This window comes from Centroberyx affinis, unplaced genomic scaffold (assembly GCF_046629955.1).
Source record: "Centroberyx affinis isolate AG114_WGS23_722 - 3 ecotype Tasmania unplaced genomic scaffold, CSIRO-AGI_Caff_v1 ptg000435l_1, whole genome shotgun sequence".
Lineage (NCBI taxonomy): Eukaryota > Metazoa > Chordata > Actinopteri > Beryciformes > Berycidae > Centroberyx > Centroberyx affinis.
In genome coordinates, this window is record NW_027279099.1 from 34006 (window position 1) to 56463 (window position 22458).

Consider the following 22458-nt stretch of genomic DNA (forward strand, 5'->3'; position numbering starts at 1 on the left):
ATTAAAAGCTGTCCAGTTGATAAATGGCAATGTTAAGGTAGATGTATGCTTCTTGAAATTACTTGGACAAGGAGAGATTAAAAAAAGGCTTAAGTCACAGAAGACTGCAAGTTTAATAAAAATGTTTATTACAAGATACGCATCAAGAACTTTATGTGGTACTTTATTATTGGATAAAACAGCACAAAGAGGAATGTTCAGAACTTTTTGGCTGGTGAGGGAGATGTTGGCTACATTGACCCCATCGGATCACCTTTAACCTCCTTTGTAGTCATGGAAACCACAAAGTACTTAGCAGTTGGGACAGCCACAAGTTTATAATTCTCAAAATCTCTTGCCCAGACCCTTGAATGAGAGAGTTATGTCACTGAAACATGGAAGCGCAAAATAGTTTATGGTTCCTCGGATATGACAGAATTCTATGGATAGAACATCCGAAAAGCTGCTGTTGCTTGGCAACATTGTTCTAGAATTAGGCAATTCTAACGGCATGACCTCCACAGAACAGATACTGTCATGTAACTTCACAAAACTGGGGAGGAATACAGTATATCTGCTTGTTAACGTGCTATACTCAATACCACATTTGAATTCAACATGTTAGGACACTCAACACCGATTCACTTTACAATGTAGGGGGACACAGGGAGAAAATAAGCCTTGTTGATTAAAAGCACCCTACAGAGCTACAGTCAGAAACACCCTGGTTTGTCTGTCCTTCATTTCTTAGGTCTACAGGAAGACTGTAGGAGGTCAAGGGTCACAGTGTGTATCAGTCACATCAAATCGGAGGAAGCCCAACAGAAGTAGGATGAAACTCCTTACTGACACTGATCTGGGAGTTGCATTAATGGACAAGGTTAGGAAAGGAGAGGGGGAAGCTGATCCTAAGACAGATTTTGAAGGAAAATTCACCTGGAATTGGTTTACCGCACATTGGCAATTCAGACAGGGTCAAGAGTTGCATGCAGACGAGTGGGATAAGAATAACACTGAAGAGGATGGACCCTCACAAGTTAAAGGGAAGCTTGTGTTTTCACCTCTTACCAGAGGATCTTCTCTGAAAATGTTATCTTTTGACAAAAAGAATCTTCAAACATTGGCATAACTAATAAAAATGGGTTTAGCCATTTTTGCTCTGCTAACTTTTCACAGTACAGGAGTTGACTCCCACTTGAGCGCTCTCCCAGAACAACAGTTAGCACATTATCCGCGTTGGTTTTGGGGCCAAAACGACCCCCATAAACAACAGCACTGAGGAGCAGCAGCAAGACTTTGGCTTTCTCAATAGCAAAAAAGGAAACAAAAACAGAAGGAAAAAAATAACATCCCAGTGGCTTTGTATTAAAAAGATATGTCTCCATGTTTAAAGATGGGTCATATTACTTCATTTGAGTAACTGGCAATAATTCAATAAAATTACGAAATGAAAATACGGAATTTTAGAGAGAGAACCGTGTGTAAATATATAAACATAATACTGTTTGAATATATATATGTATAAAAAAGAACTCCAAATCCCATGTAGGAGTGAAATAAACTAAGATAGTGGCAAGCAGTAAGAGTCAATGACCAGTATCCTTCTCTAGCTTCCGCTCCTTTTCTGCCATCGTCCGTCTCTGGTCAAACTCAAGCTGTGGCTCAAATACCTGAGAGGAAAAAAAGAAGGAAAAACAAGACATGTTAGCATTCACATCTTAGGATTCTTAAAATCAAGTCAGACCTCTGAAAAGATCAGCATTTAATGTTAACCGTCTCATTTGTGTATTCAAGTTGCAAAAGCAGAAAATTGGGTGTACCGCTGTTCAGGTGTAAATATAGTGCAGTGTGCTGCTCTGTGTTTGTGTCAGAGTGAGTGTTGTGTGTGTAGGTCCTGCTCACATCGTGGGGGTTTCACACGTCCTCTCCGTCTCCCTGCTTCTGCATCTGGGCCTGCATCTTGGCAATCATCTCCTGCATTCGTCTCAACTGTACAGGGATGACATGGGTACAACAACTGCACTTACAACAAGAACAAAGAACATTCATTTGGGCTTTGATACACACAAGATTTTGAGGCCATGTAGACTGGCAATTTTGTGGAATTTATCAAGATCTTCCCCCTTAAACTTAATTCTAGCCAACAGTGTTATCATTAACTGTCCCACTTACCAATCACTGACTAGAAACCAATACTGCCATTTGGACTGCTTGAATATAAATCAACTATTAAATTGTCTTTTACCAGAGTAAGACAGAGAACATACATAGGTACATTGCCATTGAAGCTCTGAATTCATTGCACTGAATGTCTTGTGTCAATGTATTGCTAATGTTTACATGTGCACAATTTTGAAATTGAGACCGGTAGGATAGTGTACGTGTAAGAGAGTTTTAGGATGCTGAACAGCATCAGAGCAAAATAGGTGCATCTAGGGGAAAGGAATGCCCTCTAAATAAGGAAAAAGTAACGGCTGAAATATCCCACCTCAGCCTCCTTCTCCTGCAAGATTATATCCTTGTCCATTTCCTCCGGCTCTGGTCCCTTCCTGGAGCAATGACACAGGTATAGTTACGGGCTACAGAATCAACATCCAACAGCTCTACAGAATGTATTGGAAATAATTACAAATAATAGTAAATGTTCATATATTAAATGTGTGGTCAGAGAAGATTTCATACCGTGTAAAATCACATTGTGTGACAACAATTTATAAAGCATCTTGATGACAAAATCAGCAGAGAAGTAGGGTGGAGTGAGAACTCCAACATACATACAATGTGCATGTATGAGTGCGTGTGTGAAAGCGCATGTGGTGCCATTTCAAGTAGCATCAAGCAGACATGAAAAAGCAACATATAGAAAGTGAAAAGGGAGTCACTGGGTTAGTGAAGTTTTTCTTTGAAAGAAGATCACGGGAGAAAAGTGGGAGTCTACAACAAATTACTACAAAGAGGTGAAAGAGGCAAGCTACAGAGGCAAGATTCAAGAGAAAAGCAGCAAGTGCAAGAGTCAGGGGAACAGTGATACCTCCCCCGTAGAAAAACGGTACCTCCAACAGTCCATTCATGGGATTGGACAAATCAACACCAGACAGCCATCATTGGACAGATGGCGAGGCAATGGGAAGACAGTAAAACCACTCCCTTATCCTGGGTTGGCTTTAGAGGAAAGTCTAAAAGAATCTTTTTGGTCTACATTGAAGGTTAAATGATGATATACCCACATTAGGTTAAATGACATACATAGTAATCCTATTTACAATCTCTAAAGTTTCTCAAACTACACATGCTGTCCAACTACCTACTAACCATGTTAAACCATAACAGCCCATAATAAGGTTCAGTTCTAACTCTCTACCAGGGCCAATTTGTGTACAGTAAACATGCAAAATGATGAGTTAGAGCTACTGTACTACAGAACTGTAATATTAATGTAACGAGTTATAGTAACATAATATGAATCAATAACAGAAGAAAAAGAATACAAGCCATTTTCTGCTACCAGAGTTTCAGCCTGACTGGGGGAACATTATCCCTTTATATTTATATCCCTTTATAGTTTGTTTCCATATACAAAAGGCTTGTGACTCTAGCTGGCTTACATTACAGCTGTAACAGTTACCTTCCAGCTGTGTGTGTGTGTGTGTGTGTGTATGCGCCCGGCTATGGCGCTTTGGTGGATTTATAATACTACTGTACATTATGGGAGGTCTGCTGTTTGAGGTGGGGGAGGTGCAGAAAGGCAGGCTGACAGACAAGTACGTACGCAGGAGACAGAGGCAGAACGTAACCATGGGAGGACAACCTGCCGCCCCGTTTGAGGCGCTCCGAGCGGAAGTTCTCATAGTGAAGGTCCTGGGTCACTTCCTGCAGATCCTGCATGTGGGTGCTGTGGGGGTTGTGGAAAACTGATCAATAAATACTCTTACATTGTAAAGAAAGCAACAATCAATCAGTGTTTGACAGAGTTAAATGGGCATCTGTGGGTGCTGGTGGTGATGTCAATGAATCAATGCATGATAAAGTTGCTCTACATTATGTCATGCAATCACAGGCATAAACAACACAGAGGGCATTGCTTTGAACAGCATAAATAAGAGCCATACATGAGCAAATGTACAGCACACCACCTGTCAAGTGCATCCCACAGAGAGAAACGCACACTAAACTGCCCAATGGTGCAGGTCAATATTGAATCACATCTCTCTCAAAGGAAGGCAACACCACACAACAGAGCAGAAGAGCAGCCATGTTACTCGGCATCAAAATTTTGATGGACACATGGACAGTGGCGTTTTGGAAACATACCTCTGCACAACCGACAGGATAAACTGGCAAAATAGAAAGAAACCAGCTGGACCGAGAGGGCACACGACTAACAACTGGCTAAACTATGCTAACTTGACAAACATGACACACAACATGAATACTGCAATAATAAGCTGTTATGTAATATCTGGCCTATGGGTCATGCATGTCTTTGTAATTGTATGCACTTTGCTATGCTTTGTGTAAGACAATGACTTTTTTGTCACAACCAGACACCGACCAAGCGACAGGCATGTTTGGTTCATTTTTCTTTTTTTTCTAGGTCTCCTTGCCAACTATTGCTAGGCTAGTCCAACTAAGTTAGCTAGCTTTGTGCTAAGCAAACAATATTTTTCTCTCCTCTCCTGCTTCGGTTGGCCGTGCCCCTTCTTTGAATTAGCCACCCCCTGACATAATGTCGTTTGTCTAGCGCTCAGTGTAGTGCAAGGCATGTTGGAAAACTGAGTCTCTCAAATATTTCAGCAAGCTGGCCACTCTTGTTTCTCTCGGTTTCTCTCCACAGTTTCTAGCAAAACTGGAATACATAGGCATGGTTAAGCGTGTTCATGTCATGTCATGTCTGTCAACTCTCTCAGTGTCATCTTCCTTTAAGTCTTACCTTTGCTCTTCTCATAACAATTGGCAAGAATAAGGAGAGGACTGAGTGTGAACCTCTGTCTTCTGGTTAACCACTCACATCAGCATGGTGCGCAGCTTGAGGAAGTCGTTGTGTTCTGGGTTCTCCACCTCCACCACTCCCCAGGGGTACAGGCGACCCCTCACCTTCTTCCCCTTCGCCTCAATCTGCTGGTTGGATCCTACCACTGCAAATGGGATGCTAGCCTGGAGAAGAGCAGTGGTACAAAAGGATGCTTGTCATAGTTCAATCACCCACATAGATAATTATGGCACTTATAATGATAAGATCCTAGAGTAAAGACATTTTAATTCTATTTTATTAGAGGATACAGATGAGAGCCCAAACCAAGTTGACCTTTATTACTCCTGACAAAATCTTCCATCCCTGGAGTAAAATAATATCAACTTATGTTGACTTTAGTTGGAATGGATTCAGTGGTGAAAAGCTTTTGGCAGCAGAAGGGAGGGTTTACCTTGAGGATCCTGGTCTGCTCTTTGAAGTCCTCATCCTCATCTGACTCGGCATCAGGAAGGTGGTAGATCTTGATGCCATGTTCATCAATCTCATCCAGAATCTAAAGGACCGAACACAGGTAATTAGGCTTTACATACATGAATAAGAACCTATTATATCCTGTTTGCACAGGACTGAAGACTGAAAGAACTTTACTGATATCCTTGGTGAGAGAAAAGCACTTTGACTTGATGACCTTTATGAAAGACACTTCTTTTAATGAAAACAATTTTTGACAAGTCTGCCATGACACTCCGTGTCTCGTTGGGGTTTGTCTGTCTTTTGGTCTTTCAATTTTAACAGAATACCTCATCATAGTATAGTGTTTAAGGTACATATTCTGATGCGCTGGAAGGCTATAGCAGTGATGAATGATAATTGCTAGTTTCATCTCAGTAATTGGAAAAGATGCTGCACAATGGTCCACTCTGTTGTCCTCACCCTGCGCTTGAGCCTCTCCCTCTCCCTGAGGGTGAGTGTGTCAGCTTTGGCGATGACAGGGACCACATTGACCTTATTGTGGATGGCCTTCATGAACTGGACATCCAGGGGCTTCAGGCTGGGAGGGACAGGAAACAGACGGGCAGATGGGTGAAAAGAGACAGAGGGTACAATTGAGGATTTGTGAGCGGCAGAGAGTGAAAAGAGGGGAAGTTGTGTGTTTAATAGTGAAACACAGGGGAACTTGACTGCAACTTTTATGAACTGAAACGTTATGCGTGTGCAAGCGTCTGCCTCTGGACTCACCCATGGCCCAGCGGGGAGATAAAATAGAAGCAGCAGTGAACTCTGTTGTCTACGATGTGTCTACGATTCAGACCACTCTCATCGTGGAGGTAGCGCTCAAACTGGTCGTCGATGTAGCTGATAATGGTGCTGAAACTGGAGGAGAAAGAATACGCATCACAGTATACTATTACCAGAACAAATATGTGCCGGAAACAAATTCACCTATTGCTCTCCCTAATTCACAAACCTAAACTAAACTGTTCAAGATTAGTGGACCATTACTGTCCATGATCACAGGATTAACATTATGTGAATTCTGTTCCATTTAAAAATACCTCTTTTCCTCATCACCAGAAGCCCTAAAAGGATTTCATACCAGTCCTGGCTGTTGATGGCGTCTCCGTATCCTGGTGTGTCAACCACAGTAAGACGGAGCTTCACTCCTCGCTCCTCAATTTCCACCGTAGACGCCTCGATCTGAACCGTCCGTTCTATCTTCTCTGTCAAAGGAAGAGGAAAAGAGCAAATAAAAACAACGTTTTTTTGAGTCAAACTCAGTTTGAGTCAAGTTTGCGCTTGTGTGTTTGTGTGAGTCAAGTCAAGCGTCAAGTCAAGGTACAAAAAAACAGTTAAAAACATGGATCATAAAATCAAGACAGAACTAGTACATCACAAACTCCAAAAAACAGGGCCAGAGCTTGTGCATGTCTGTGTGTTTGTGCACCTGTGTCAGTGTGTGTGTGTGTGTGTGTGTGTGTGTTTTACCTGCTGCTCCAGGGATGACTCTCTCAGGGTAGAGGTCAGTGAGGAAGAGGCTGTTGATCAGAGTGGATTTTCCAAGTCCAGACTCACCTATTGACAGAGGAGACAATAAATAACCATCATGCCGTCAACATCAGCAGTATGAGAAGAAGAGCAAAACCAAAGTAAGGGTCATATTCTTATTGGCTACAATGTTCATGTAAAAGCCAAAGTAAGAAAATGAATAAACATTACACAATAACTACACATTATCGTAACAGATTCAAGTTTTTGTTCATCATCCTAATGATTGTCTGGTTAGGGGAATTCCTCACCTCTCCTCCCAAGCCTAAACCCAAAACAACAACAACAACAACAAAACAAAGAGATAACTCAGGGTTCAGTTTTATCTTAGTCTCTACCAAGGCAAAACTCCCAGTTTCCAATTTAGGCCACAAATAGAACAGAAGAAATCCTCACTGTACTGCAGGAAACATAACGGCTCCTTGTGACCGACATTAGGCCTCATACAACATGGAGGAATGCATTACCATGGTACTAAATCTGGTTTGTCCAATAGTCTTTCCCAGAACTATCTCAGGTGGTTAAGTAAGCAAACCCAGCATTTGAGGGAGGAGTGCTTGTGTTAATAGTCAGTCAAACATTCAGTCTTAAAAGTTAAGAGAAAGACTTCTGGTGTATTTCATTCATTTTACCAGCAAGGATTAACATTGTTAATTACATAACATTATCATCTTCATGTAAGTATTCAGGCAAAAAGCTCAAGTTTGCAAATAAAACTAAACTCTAATTCTCCATCATACTTGTTGCATTAGGCTGCTCTTAAGTTATTTAATTTAGTCCTTCATTCATTCATGACATTGATGATGCACCTATGGAGAAAGCAATAGTATGTGCTTAGTTGCCATGTGCATTAATGTCATTTAATTAACTTCAGTTTTTTTAAGTTGACAACTTGACTACAGTAGCAATAAGTTTTTATTAGCCTGGGTCCCACGGGACAGAACTGATTTCTCATTTGGATCCCAGGTTGAAAAGAAACGTTCATAGTGTTTCCTGTAGAATTGTTTGTGTCTGTGGGGGGTCGTGATGATGAATTTTCATTGTATTTACATTTTTTCTAAATGTGGGGACAACTTTCCAGCTGTGGGGGCAACCACGGCTAAATAAATGTAAAGGAAACACTGACGTAAGAACTCTGGTCATAGAAGGTTAAACAAACACTCCATAAGTATTCTTGCAGTAGTGGGAGAGGCAGGCCAAGTCCACTGTGAATCAATCCCCCAAGGCCAACAGGCCACATTCCTCACTAGTTTATTTAAAGCAAAGAGATGAGCAGTGGACAAGAGGGATTCTACCCTCCCCCATATAGAGAAGCAAGGGTCGTGTGTGTTTGTGTGTGTGTGTGTGTGTGTGTGTGTGTGTGTGTGTGTGTGTGTGTGTGTGTGTGTGTGTGTGTGTGTGTGTGTGTGTGTGTGTGTGTGTGGGGGGGGGGGGGGGGGGGGGGGGGGGGGGCTGTCACACAATCAGAGAACTCACATCCAGAGTTTACATTGCTGAACAAGTACACTAAAATGTGACATGGGCCTTATCCTGCTGATCAAAAAGCCTTCATGAACACAAATATACACTATGCATTCATGCACACAGGCTAAAAGAAAACACACCTTGCTTACTCACGCTACGACATACAAACAAAAGGAGTTATGGCGGTTTTGCACAGAAGACAATGTCTTGTAAAATTGTCATGAGTAGGAAATTAGGAATAGGAAGCATACAAGAGTAGCAACTGATCAACTCACTCAAACATCACAAGGTTTATGAATAATCAGCTAGTTATAAATCTGAAAACATCTAATAAGCAAGCCGTGAAGCTGAAAGAGTCATAACACTCACATTCACAGACATATCTAGGACAACACAACATGCACTGAGAGAAAATCTCTCATGTCCTCTTTGACACTCAGATAAGTTGTTCTCTTTCCATTAAACGCCAAGAGACAAAAAAAACTAAATGCATTCCTCAAGTGTTCATGTTTACTCTAGCTGTGACATTCCTAAAGTGCTTACAGTCTGAGAGGGGCTCTTGCGCGTTATCACTGAGCGCGTTATCACTGAGATTCACGTTAATTTTCCATGCTAAATATATAATTAATAACCCGTAATGACACGAAAAGGATGAAGTATGAGAGAATGTCAGAAGAACTGTGCCAGCACACTCACCAACGACCATGAGGGTGAACTCAAAGCCCTTCTTGACTGACTTGCGATGAACCTGATTAGGCAGGTTGGCAAAACCAACGTACCCCGGGGTCTCGGGGTTGGTGAACTGCCCCTGCTTTGGAATAAACATAACAAAGCGATACAAGTCAGTAATAACTCTTCAATTCTTGGTGTTAAATTCAAATGAGAGAATATTGCTTTGCGCATAATAAACACTTTGACTGGAACTTCTTTTTGTCACACAATAAACCTTAATTTAGGCCTGTTTTAAGTTGAAGAAGGTTTTGGTTTGCGTAATAGCAGAAACATGACAGCCAGCTAGGTATCACTGCTGGAGCAGAAACCTCTGAGAAGACATCTGTTCACCAACAGCTCATATGTTTAGAGGAGGCAACACTGACTTGATCTGCTGTCTATTTGCAAAAGACCATCCGCCCATCATTCCAATGTTTATGACCCTTTACTACATGTAAGGAGAAGAGTGTTCAGACTGGTAAAGAGGCTACTGGGTGGGCCAATAGGATATTGTCTAACAGTACTTGTGATACCCACAATGCAAGGCAGTGTAAAATTCAAATCAAATGTACATTTTGCTGATTAGTTAGCTAGTGTGTGGCTATGCTGTTTAATATGGCTTACAAACCCTCCCTTCCCCCTGCTTTCAGCAGAGCAGTGTGACTGATAAGCCTGAGAAAGCAGTGTGTTCTCGTTCTGCCTTCAGGCTTTTCAACTCAGGCTGCGACACAACATGAGTCATGGGGAAGAAGATCAGCACTAAGCATCTGTCTGAATGGCCCAGCATTGACAGAGTAGTATTTCTCTGTAGCACTCACTAGGGATGTGTTAAGAAGAACACTAAAATACAGGAAATATTGGGAGAAATGCAGGAAAGCACAAAATGTCATATACAAATGAATGGAAATGCTGGGTCCAAAAAAAACTGAAATTCCAAATAACATTCTCCCCAAAAAACAGGACCACATCCCTGACTGATTCACACACCTAAGTGATTGCATTTACAACAAAGACCATTTAATCCCTAAAATGAAGTCTAACCCTAAAACAGAGGACAGATTGAACAGGCAAACCCTTGCTTTTCATATTACTACAGACAGTCAGTGAAACAGAAAATGGAATCTGGTATTACTGCATTGTATCAGTTCAGATGGAAAATATCCATTTAATTGTTCTCTGGGGCCTTCTTACCTTCATTTTCTCTGCCTGAGACATTTTTTCTGCTCTTTAAACCTGAAAGAGGAAAGATTTGATAACACACTGATTGACACACATTGATAGAGCTCTTCAACAAGCTATTGCATCTTCACAACGCACTAGGTCTACAGATCTTTTATAAAATGGAGCCAACCCAGAGTAGGAGGCCTGTCTATGTGTGAGAGACAGGAAGTCTGGTTTGTGCTCAGAATGGTTTGTGAGAGAGCTGTGTCACCACTAAAAAAATTGACACTCTTTTCCTGCCGGTTGCATGGGCAGATTACAACAACGGCCCACTGCATAACTTTGACTTCAAGATAAGAGCTGTCTTATGTTACCCATCGCAAAGTCTCTACAGTTAGTATCATATGTGGTTAATACCTGGCTAGCAGTTGCAGCTGCTTTCTCCGTCAGTGACTTTTATGCAAACCGCCCAACTGAGCTGAAATTAGCTGTCTGGCATGATTATACCAAACATAGGGCCACCCCACTCAGACTGTGCAGAGGGCTTTTAGTAGTGTCTAGTCATTATCTAATCCGCTGGGATAAAAACGCTAGAAGTTGCTAGTTGGCCAGACTATAGTAACGCTTTACTTTGTTGCCTGGTCAGAAAACTAGCGTCAACTAGACTTTCTGCATTGGAAATGCATTTAATTTAAGCTAATGTATCTATAGAATACTAACAATCTGAATCAGAGTTTAAAATGAGACTCTGTAGTTAACGTCACGCCCCTGAGAGTCGACGAGTGATTGATACTGGAATGGGAGTTCAAATTAACTAACGGCAACGAGCTAATTTAATGTGAAAGATTGAAATGCACGGATGCTAAATGCTGCCATGGAATCCTCTTTATCTGTTGTGAATGGCTGGTCCTGCAAAGCGCTAAAAATATCAGGCTAACTAAAATCAAAGCGATTTGAAAACGGTCGCTATTCACTAAAGCTAAAGGCAAGCTAGCCTTAACCACTAACGTTAGCTAAGCGGCTTCTCTCGCAGGATGTTAGTGTCGGGTTAGCTACGATACCGTGAACAAAACACGACTCAAACAATTTAATAAGCGATAAATTGCTGAAATATGTTGCGTTACCTTACAGAATGCCTGTAACGAGTAATACAGAGAGGTGCAGAGAGACTAGCTAGGGATGAAGACTAGACTTGTGGCGGACACCTAAAATTCTTCAGATTCCGGTGCAGCTTCCTTAGCACGGACCACAATGCACTGGGCGCGAGCAAAGGCAGGGCCAGCACCGTGAATAGCTTTCTACTATTGATAGTAGCAGCCTGCTGGTTTAATAATTACACAATGTACTATGAATAGCAGCTCATTATAAGCCATGAACATTATGATGAATTGATAACACTTAGAGGAAAGCCACATGAACAATGATGTAAACAACTGTCCCAAAAGAAAAATCATTATAGTATTATAATATTACCATAGGGACTTATATTGTGTCTGTGGTACAAAGGAGTTAGTTTATGAGTGTCAGTGTTTAAGTTTTTGCTGTGATATTTGTATATTATCCTTCTAAAATGTACTATACGACTTCCATGGTTCTTCTCATCTTTTTATCCTCTGTTTTCATTGCCTTTTCCCAGTCACCGTCAATGTGGAGTTCATTCCCATTCATGTCCCCATTGACAAGTAAAAATAATTATTCAGTCCTCACTCAGCAGCTTGGTAAGTGCATGGACTTCAACAGAACAAGCAGCTGGCTAGGTGCTTAGCTGTTTAAAAGCACTAAATAAAAATCCTCAGTGCATGGTGAGAGAGGGAAAACATCCCATTTTGTGTAGCTATTAGGTTTTTGTCAATTTTAACAAAGCCTAATTGTGGAGAGGAGAAAGGTCATATTTGTTGCATATGGTCTCGCACTTACAGTCTGATTTAAAGTGGAATATCATATTATTGTTGTTGTGTGGGACAGTCCAGTGAACATGAACCATTTACGTCCTATAGCCAGAAAACAGAGAACTATGACTTGAAACTCTGACGTCATGAACATGTAAAATCTGAGACAGTGATTTGTGAATTAATTTAGTGGATTCACTGAATGTTTGAATTATTATATCCAAATATTTTTTACTGTACAGTAGTGTTATCAGTTCTGAAGCAGAAAATGTCGCCTGGGTGCTTTCACAGTCACCTTTACAGAGAACTGATACTTGAACCTGTCTCAGTGGCAGCTGGCCAATAGAGGGCGACAGGGCTCCTGGTTATACTTTCACTGAAAAATAGTTGATAGAATGTGAGTGCCCCCTGGACAAAGCGGATAGCTACAATATTTGTTTCAAAAGGAGTCCCACCTTCATTCTCACAGTCTGTTTACTGTGCTGTAACCTGACTGTATTTGCACAAACACACACACACACTCACACTCACACACACACACACACACACACACAAACACACACACACTCACTGCTAAATTAATTTCTAAAATGAGGATCCTTTTAAGATCATTGTTAGCCTAGTCTATATTTTTTGAGAGCAAGGCTTGGCAGGTGAATACAGATATGGAAACCACTATAAAGTGTAAAGATGCCCCTTCAGTTTGCCCTTAAAAGGTCTTCAGAGAGACACTAAACCCAGTGTATGTTGCTCTGCATAAGAGCATGAGCTTAATATATAAAGAAATATCTAGTATGTAAAAAAATAATAACTGTGCCTTTGGAAATGTGAGGTCCATCCACAAGGAGAGCAAAGTAAACTTGAGCAAACAGGACCAGGAAAATGTCCTCTCCCTGTATGTTTCAGTCTCTACAGCTCTTCTGTCATCTTGTATTGAACTAATATGAAGTCATTAAAGGTGCTGAGAGACTACATTATTAAAGCTGTACCTTATGTTTATGTGTTGAATGAATTATGGTGCTTGTTTTCTGGTGTATTGTATACCCACATGTATCATGTCAGGGAAGGGTGTGAACAAAGTGGATGACCAACTTACTGGATGTGTTCCTGCATAATAGGTTTGTCCTTTGTTTCAGACAGTGAACATTTCAATTTAAAACCAAACTCTTGTCTCTGTCATCTCTATTGTCTGTGTCCTTTCCTTTGACCCCCACAATTAATTCACTGATTCACTGAAACTGAAACTCAGGTTTTGAGTCATACATCGCGTCCGGTGCGTCTGTCTGACACATAGGTCTGTCACGCGCCCGGTGCATTCATATTATGGTAAATCATGACGTCCAGGTTTCACTCTACCATACTGAATAGTGCTGAACCGGGTTCTGTTTGTCACCACGTGCTGACGAATCAGACTGTCTTGCTCACCCAGCTGAGCTAATGTCCACCAGCTGGCTAATAGCCAAGTTCAGTGGAATGTAATGTGATGCGTGGCAGCAAATTCTTGACACGCATGTTTAACTCTGCCGTCGTACTAAAAGAAGATAGCTTCATAATATGTTCAGACAATTTTCTCGTATTCCAAAGTCTATTTTCTCAGCCTCCGCTTCTCTTTGCAAGCGGCTCGTTGGTCTAGGGGTATGATTCTCGCTTTGGGTGCGAGAGGTCCCGGGTTCAAATCCCGGACGAGCCCACCTTTTTTGCTACAAATAATAATTTATCAAATAATACAATTCCTCTTGTCCATATGTTGCTTTTGTGTTATATGCCATTTATCTGCAAAAATACGCTTTGTCGTTTGTCAGCTGGTTGTCTGTGGACTGTAAAGCGCTGTTATACTGGCCTCTTGTGGTCTTCCTCAGTACTGCAATTACTAGTATTAAAGCTTATTTCAAGTTGCCATTTATTGTAAACTGGACTCTGGACTGGCCGTTTTTGTATAAGGCGTCATTTCATCTGTAACCTACTAATCCTATAATTTAGCTTCATACATTTCCATTTGGGCTCTAGTATGGTTGCTCATTCTCTCATCCAACAAGGATAGGTTTTGTCATCATCCACGTGTATCATCCACAGTTTACTACAAGATGGAAACCATTTGGACACAGGGTGAATTACATCAAAGTGTGACAAGGGCGATGCTCAGTTCAGGGACAGAGGGTCTCTAAATCTAAGTCCTCCTTTAGGTCCGCTATCTCCTCTACTTACTGCACAAATATCCATGTCACCTGTGTAAAGGGAAAGACATCATCTGGTTCCCACAAGCTCAGAAAATGTGCTTCCAAATGAACACAATCATCTCTTCTGGGCACCAAATCCACCTGCCTACACTCATTCTCGACATAATCTCTCTCCAATGGCACAGGAGGAGCATCTGGGAGACTTAAAAATATGCTCACTTTCATGCTTGTCTGTCCTGGCCCAGTTGGGGCTTATTTGAGCCTGCTGTTGTGACAGCGTCTCCGGTCCCATCCCTCCTGTCTGGCTCAGGACAGCCACCGCTCTACTTAACATGAGTCCAGGCAATATCTCGGTAAATACCAGCCTCTTCTCCCTTTCTGTGGCAGCAAGCATATCATTGCCGCGGGAGGAACACTGTTTTCATTATACCATAAGCCTCTTAGTGGCACCATGCTCTGTCATTTGCAGAAGGGCCTCACATTATGAAGTGCATGAGGATCTCTATATTTTAAGTGCCTCTCCCCCGTACCCGCCCTCTTAACACGGCACCAGGAATCCTGTTCTGCTATGAATAAGAATGGAAGTTGCTGATAATTCCCGGGTTTTTAAATGGACACTGGAATGTAATCCCATACCTCAGAGAGAGAGAGCAAGAGAGAGAGAGAGGGTTAAGCATGATAAGAGGAGAGAGAGACGAGGGAGGGAAGAGGAGATAGAGAGAGAGAGAGAGGTGGAGGAGAGAGGAATAAAGGCATAGAAAACAGCAGTTTCGTGCAGTGGTGTTGGCTTCCTTGTAGGCAGGTTGTTATTTTAGTTTTTAGTGAACCTTTCGTCTCATAATTAGTAATAGACAATCTAATCAAATGTCAGGGGAGAGGAAGATGGAGATAAAGGAGAATCAGTTGCACAACGCTAAAACAGTCACTTTCATCAAAGCATTTACAGTTCCAGTTCCTTCAGTTTTCTAGTCTTTTAGCAGGCTATTCCATGAAGCAGGGGCAGAGGCCATGAACATTTTCTTACCCATCTCTGTCCAAGTTGTAGGGACAGTCAGCAGAAATGATTTGTGGGACCACAGGCTATATTGTCCATCTTGAGACAGACTATTGGTGGATAAAGTCAAAACTCCTGTAAAATACCTGTATGTAAAGTTTTATGCTTGCTTCTTTCAACATAAACATTGACTTTTCCCGTCTCATCAGAAAGTGACACACTGAATTCATAAAATTCTTCTCAGATGACTTTTTTCCATGCATGAATGATCACTCTCTCTCTCTCTCTCTCTCTCTCTCTCTGTCACACCTTACCTCCACCCTCTCCATTAACTCCACCACTTCATGCAGCGCCTAATCAGCTGAAAACATACAGCTTCTCCTCCTCCCGCTTAAACCTGGACACTGATAACTTTCCCACCAACGGCTCATTTGCATACAGTAACAGCTAGTCTTTTAATCAAGTCGTCGCCTTAATACCTGAAGGTATTAATGGCTTTTCGCAGCGTCTCCCTGAATCACAGCAGATCATCCCTCTGCAGTGATCACACTGGATGACAGAGAGTCGCGTTTCTCTGCTCCCCGAGTATTGGCAGAGGTATGAACCTCTGGCAGCCTAATTTAACTAGGCAATTAATACAGCTAAAGAGGACAAATCTACCTTATCCTTATTACACACATACTTGTGAGAGGTATTTTCCCTTCTCAGCTTGACTATGAATCCCTCAGAAATATCCCCCTTCCTGAGTCAGGTCAGCAAAATCAGCAAAGGACTAGAAACCAGTTCTCTGCTGTAGTAGATTGCAGCATCACAGCATGTTACCCAGAAGGAATATTATAGACAAAAGACGACCAGCATGTGAATTTTGTTCAGATTACAACCAATCCACTTGATAGTTGTGTTAGTTTGAGGGTCACGAGAGATTATTATTTCATTCTTTTGCCTGCTCCTTCAAGCAAATATTCTCTAAATGCGGAAAATGCAGTGGACCCAGAACCAGAAAAAAAGCTTCAACCCCCTCCAGCTTACTGTCCCTCCCTCCACCCCAACCCCATCACCACACCATCATCACCCCCTTAACCAGTCTGCCATTTAAAGTAAGCAGCAGCCTGCTTAGCCGGCACCTTTCACTTTTCAAGCAGCACTTAATTTACTGCAGGACATTTTAAATCTCCTGGCTGTATGGCACTGAGTCGCTGACAAATGCCTGGTTGCAAATGTATCTCATTGACTGCTGACTCGGTTGTATTACAAGCCGGCTGATAGGGGCTGCCACAGTAATATGGCCCTCAGGTTTATCCTCAGATGTTGGAGGAAGTGTATTAATTTAGCCTAGATGGGGCCTTATGAGAGTGTACCGGCAGGCAGCGACGAGCCCATCTCTCTCTCTCTCTCTCTCTCTCTCTCTCTCTCTCTCTCAACCCCCCTCGGGACTGAAGCTATCTGCCACAGAGCCAAAGCATATTCCACCATCAATGTGTCAGGGGGAAAGCTATTAAAACCGCTTTACTTTTCCTAAGTATCATGAGAATAAGCACAAGATTTAGTGAAATCCCCCCCAGAGCCTGGAAAATCTTGGGGATTTTCCCCCTGAAATGTTTCCTAATGGACCGCTCAGAAGTGTCAGAAACTCTTGTCAGACTTGAACGGTTGTTTTTTTTTCTTGAAAGATGCCTGGGAGTCTTGCACCACTTTGGATTTCTATGTATTTATAGGGAGCTGAAATGACAAAATTTGAAGTATGGATGCTTCTGAACTTTTCATATTATCAGATAGGATGTGGAGCAACTACAAACACATTGAACAGTATACAATAACAGGGTTTCAATGTAGACTATAGGGTTAAGAGAAAATCATTTCCCTCCCTTCAACTCACTGATTTTCACAATCAGCAATGAAGGAAAAGTGACTGTAAAAAAAAAAAGATAAGAAAAAAGGGAGTGAAAAGGTCTTGGGCCTGTAGCACAGCATGCCTTTCTCCATCAGGAATGAGGTTTACCACAATGTGCAGCAAAGCACAACAAATTGATGTGGTAAGTTGTAGGTGAAGCAAGCTGTATATAGATAAGGGTATAGGCATTACTGCTCACAGTGAAAACACAGAGAGACCTGAGCAGCGGGCCACATTTCCATATGAGGACCTTGGCTTTGCTTTTATCACATCTGCCTCTTCAGCCTTGCATCATGATCTTATCGGAGTCTGTTCGGAGAGTCTGGGAACTTGTATTTGCGTGTCAATAATTCATTTTCTCCCACTCCTCTGCTCTGTGCTTGAGTGTGGATAATCCAACAGAATAAGTTGAGATAACATGAGAAGAACGGCCGCTCCAGTCACCAATACACATCATCAAAATGTAGGGGATCTGAGAGGCATCCAACCAAGTCCTATTAAAAATGTACAATACCTATATACTGTACATGAATGTGAAATTTGCAGACATATCTTAGGGCCTAGACAAAAATCTTGTTTGTTTATTTTATTCATTTATTTTTTGTTATTTAACCTTTTTTTTTAAACCAGGCAGGTCAATTAAGAATCATAATGAATAAAATGAATAAATTCTGGGCCTTTTTGTGCAGTGGGCTGACCTGAGAGCTGCAGAAAACCCTGTGGTTTGTCCAGCATCCTTCTATACAGACAAAGTGAAGGTAGTTCCTCTTTGTCCAGGTCTTTCTTTCAACAATGGGATAGATAAGAGATGATATGCATATATAATCCATCAAGGATTCAATCTACTGTAAGTGAATTTTAATATAACACAACACTGGACATGCTTCAGGTTCAGTGACACCTCAACCATTCAGAGAAACAATGGCATATGTAATCTGTGATTTTGGCAAACAGCGAGGCCAATAACTTTTCAATTAATCAATGAGGTGAATTTGTATTAAACATCAGCATTTTTTACCACAGCATGGAGTTTAGCTGATAGATTCCTTTCTTGTCGGACAGAAGTTGGCACGCTCCCTGGCCAGAGCGCCCAACCTGTCTCTTTCTCCTCTGTGTCGTCTTTCATTTCCTTTTCACCCCCAGGTCTTTCTGTACCTGTCAATTTCTTTCTACAGTGTGACTCCTTAATCCACCTGAGTGCATGGAGGACAGTTTTGACATAAGAAGAAAAGATAGACTCCTAAGGAGAGGACCAGTATCTTTAGAGCCCGGGGGATAACCGGATTACGACGGCCATTTTGTGCTGCTGGCAGTTTTTCTTATTACCCGTTTCCCCCCCTCATCTCTCCGGAGTTGAAACGCCGCCCTTTCTTAGAAGTCACACCAAACACTGACTAGTACACAAAAAGACTCTCTACAAAGCCCACACTCTCTGTTTTCCCCAAATCAAACTGCTGATAGCTTTACCTAGAAAAAAAAAAAACTTGACCAACGATGGTATCTAACAGTTTACAAGAGACGGCTTAAACACAATCACATAATTTGCTCATGCCATCTTTCATGTAATCCATCTCTTATGTTGTCGTGCCTCAGACACTCTTTCTCCTCACTGTCGAAAACTCTCAAAGACATTGTTCCTCTGTGGAAGTAATCATTGCCTCTGTGTGGCGGTGGGCGCCTCCTGTGTCTGCGGCCTGAACCCACAGCACAGTAGATAACGGCACAGAGAGCAGAGAGATCAACTGTCTGACCCCTGCTGCCAGCCGGTTTATCCCTCCAGCCCGTCTGCTCCAAAGAAACACAGCTTGCCTCCCAAAAATGCTTTTTGAAAACGTCTTATCATCTCCACCACTGACGCGGTGTGCGCCACTGGATCTTTTATGTCCATTTATTTTGCCTTTGAAGAGGCCCGCCGCGCCATTGATTGTCGGAGGTAAATGAAATAAAGGCCTCCTCCTCGCCGGTATCCTGATATCTAACCAGAGCCAGCAGCAGCAGGTCCAGCTAACTGCCACAGGTCCGTCCGCAGAGAAACACATCATGCTTCTGTCATGGTAATAATCCTTTTAGGTGGCTTTGTGGAGGCCGAGGGGCTTCCACTTACACATAGACACCCAACTGTACCCAGAAAGACAATATTTAATTCATCCTCCTAAAATTAGCACTTTAACAGCTGAAGTAATCTACTAGATAATCCCCTATGTTATTATTTATAAATACTGCTATCTTCTGGACAGACAGACCAGTGCACACATTTATACAATGTGTAGATAAGTTGGCTGCTTTATTATTATTATGGCAATGCCATTCAGGTATTTCTCTATCAATGTCATTTCAATAACAGATAAGATGGCTAAAGTATATATTTGATCAGATAAGGGATAGTAATTATGAAAACTGTAATAATCAATGGAGTCACCCAGGCCCAGTGAATTATGGCTGTGATTAGTATTGATTTTGTTGGCTATGAAGTGATGGATGAGGGAGAGGAGCAGCTCATACACATATTAGGAAAATTGCATGGCATGGTAAAGAATGTCTGGGGGTTTCTGTGTTAAACAGGTCAGTTTTGAAGGTAAAGTTGGTAAACTGAGAAATTAAAACTTGAGAGTGATTATGCATCAAAGATTGTGAGTCAGATGTGAGATGTGAGATTTGACCCACCTGCATGCCACAGGCTTTGTGCTTTAATTCTGTTCAATAAATTGGCTGAGCAGCACTAAAACATGCAGTTCATTCCTCTCAGATCCAATAAATTCAACTTGTGAAGTTCATAATTGAGCAAATAAGGCAGTGGTTATAACAGGACCACGGGCAGCTGCAGTACAAAGTGGCTTATTTTTTGTACAGATCAGCATTTGAATTCCATAACAGCTTTTTATTTCGATTTTTTATTTTTGTGTGCTATGTAGCAGAATATGTTCCTTTCTTCATTTGTCCCATATGCCTCCGCTCGCCTCAATAGAGATTTGGAGAGACTAAATGTTGGAGAGGAGAAAAAAAAAAGGGGGGGGGGGGGGTAAGGCTATCCCTCAGAAATGTTGTACAGTTACTTTTTGTGAAGGGATTACAGTGCTCCCTCTCACTCCCATTGGCTTGGCCCGACGTGACAGTGGAGTGGTGATGTGTGGCTGACATGCCCCGCACCATCCATAACAAGCTTCCAACTTGCTCTTGTGTGACTCCCATTCATGCGCCCTCGCTTTGCGCTTTCGTGGTTTTTATTTTCCACTTCGTGTAACTCCTCCAACTCCTTTTGGAATACACGGCTTGTAATGTTTTCCTAACAAAGCCCAATGAGTAAATATTTATTTCTTAAGTGAATCCGTCTTTGAGACTTGTTTCACCGTTGTGCCACCTTTCCTTTTACGCACGACAGGAGCATGAGCTTTTTGGAGAGGTGAACACTCATTCAGAACAGGTTTGGTGAGTGTTTTGGTTTATGTCGTGTCAGTTTTGGAAATGGCAAAACCTTTAGATCACATCAAGAGACCCATGAATGCCTTCATGGTGTGGTCCAGAGGCCAGAGGCGAAAGATGGCCCAGGAAAACCCAAAGATGCACAACTCCGAAATCAGCAAGAGACTCGGCGCGGAGTGGAAGCTGCTCTCCGACTCCGAGAAGCGTCCGTACATCGACGAGGCCAAGAGACTGCGGGCTCAGCACATGAAGGAGCACCCGGACTACAAGTACCGACCCCGGCGCAAGCCCAAGAGTTTACTGAAGAGGGACCGGTTCGTTTTCCCGCTGCCTTCTCTACTCTCGGACGCAGCCGAGCACTTGAAAGGATTTTCCATGGACTCTTTTCTTGCCCCGGGGGAAAAAGCCCGAGCCCTCCTCGCTCCCGCTTCATCGTCGTACTCGCTCTTGGACCCGGTCGGACAGTTCAGCACCGGAGCTGTCCCGCGCCTCACGGAGATACCGCACACATTGGCCGCGAGCGCCTTGCCCTACAGCGCGCACACGTTTGGATACCAGACTGGAGGGATTGGGGGCTTGGCTTGTCCCGGACAGCACACCCACACCCACCCGTCCCCCTCCAACCCGGGGTATGTGGTGCCGTGTAGCTGTAGCGCGTGGTCTGCAGCCAGTTTACAGCCTCAGGTAGCCTATATTCTTTTCCCGGGCGGCGTGGCCAAAGCGGGCATAGACTCGTACACCTCGCCCAGCTCAAGTGTGTGACACTGCAAGTACAATACGACCTTGGACGTTTTGAAAAGGCACGGTCACGATGGAAAAAAGTTTGCGCACAAGGAGGCCTGCTTATGTCTATGGTAATGGTAATATATAACAACTACAGTAATCCTGTAATACATTTTAGAAGGATACTATATACATATCACAGCAAAACTGTGAACTATATACATTATATCCGAAAGGAGTATTATAGCGTTATAAGAGATAAAAATGCTATAAAGTATGAGATATGGTCACTATAAATTCACTACTGAATACCACAAACACACTATGAGTCCCAACAGTAATATTATAGTGATTACTCGTTAGGTGTAATACTGTAATATTTATTCCCTGTAAATACACTGCAGAGTAAAGATCTCCAAAACTTTCCAGTTCTATGTGGCTTTATGTAAAAGTGTTATTTTGTTACTCTTGACAAGAAAATAAATTCAAAACAGTCTAAAATAATAGACGTGCATAGACGGTGACCATAAACACAAAAATCTAATTAATTGATATAAACCAACTGGCCGGCTGACAAACATTTTATTTGTGTCCACATTATCCTGTAGTGACTCCAATAAACATCAAGCTATTCCTCCAAAATCTCCCTTCATAGTGGCCATAGGAGGGCAGAGGAAACCTGCAAGAGTCAATCAGTGTTTTTGACATGTTTATTTGTCCTGAGACTGAAAATTTGTTAAGTCTAATATTGCACTGTTTGGTTCATCTTACATTGGGACAGTAACATGTAAACATGTTTTATTTTGAACTGAGATTGGAAATAATAAATTTGTCAATGAAGGACTGTCTTGTAACTGGAGTCTCTTGTTTTTTTTGCAATGAACTATGGACAGTCAGCTGTATGTGAAACAGACACATATAGCTGACTACATTGTAACCTCATGTCAGAGTGTATATCAATACACTGAATTTTTTTAATATAACCTGTTAAGTCAGTTTTTATGAATGAATCAGTTGCTTCTTGCTTTGTG

The 22458-nt window shown here is 42.0% G+C and overlaps 2 protein-coding genes and 1 non-coding gene across 4 annotated transcripts; 2 read left to right on the forward strand and 1 right to left on the reverse strand.

Moving 5' to 3' along the window:
- Positions 1 to 94: 94 nt before the first annotated feature.
- Positions 95 to 11581, reverse strand: septin2 (septin 2). 2 transcript variants are annotated; one of them, XM_071516874.1, is made up of 13 exons: positions 11458 to 11581; positions 10364 to 10405; positions 9158 to 9272; positions 6938 to 7024; positions 6549 to 6672; positions 6191 to 6325; positions 5885 to 6002; positions 5403 to 5504; positions 4988 to 5133; positions 3788 to 3871; positions 2468 to 2528; positions 1882 to 1968; positions 95 to 1649 (listed from the first exon to the last, which is right to left on the reverse strand). In XM_071516874.1, the coding sequence occupies exons 2-12, from the start codon at positions 10385 to 10387 to the stop codon at positions 1894 to 1896; spliced, it is 1071 nt and encodes a 356-aa protein (XP_071372975.1). In that variant the 5' UTR covers positions 10388 to 10405; positions 11458 to 11581; the 3' UTR covers positions 95 to 1649; positions 1882 to 1893. The 2 variants fall into 2 exon arrangements, with proteins under 2 accessions (XP_071372975.1, XP_071372974.1); XM_071516873.1 differs by having other exon boundaries at positions 3749 to 3871.
- A 2259-nt stretch (positions 11582 to 13840) lies between these two features.
- On the forward strand, positions 13841 to 13912 carry trnap-ugg (transfer RNA proline (anticodon UGG)). Its single transcript has one exon. It is a non-coding gene; the product is annotated as a tRNA-Pro (tRNA).
- A 6825-nt stretch (positions 13913 to 20737) lies between these two features.
- On the forward strand, positions 20738 to 21466 carry LOC139642151 (transcription factor Sox-14). The gene has a single exon (XM_071516893.1). The coding sequence runs from the start codon at positions 20747 to 20749 to the stop codon at positions 21464 to 21466; it is 720 nt and encodes a 239-aa protein (XP_071372994.1). The 5' UTR covers positions 20738 to 20746.
- Positions 21467 to 22458: the final 992 nt, after the last annotated feature.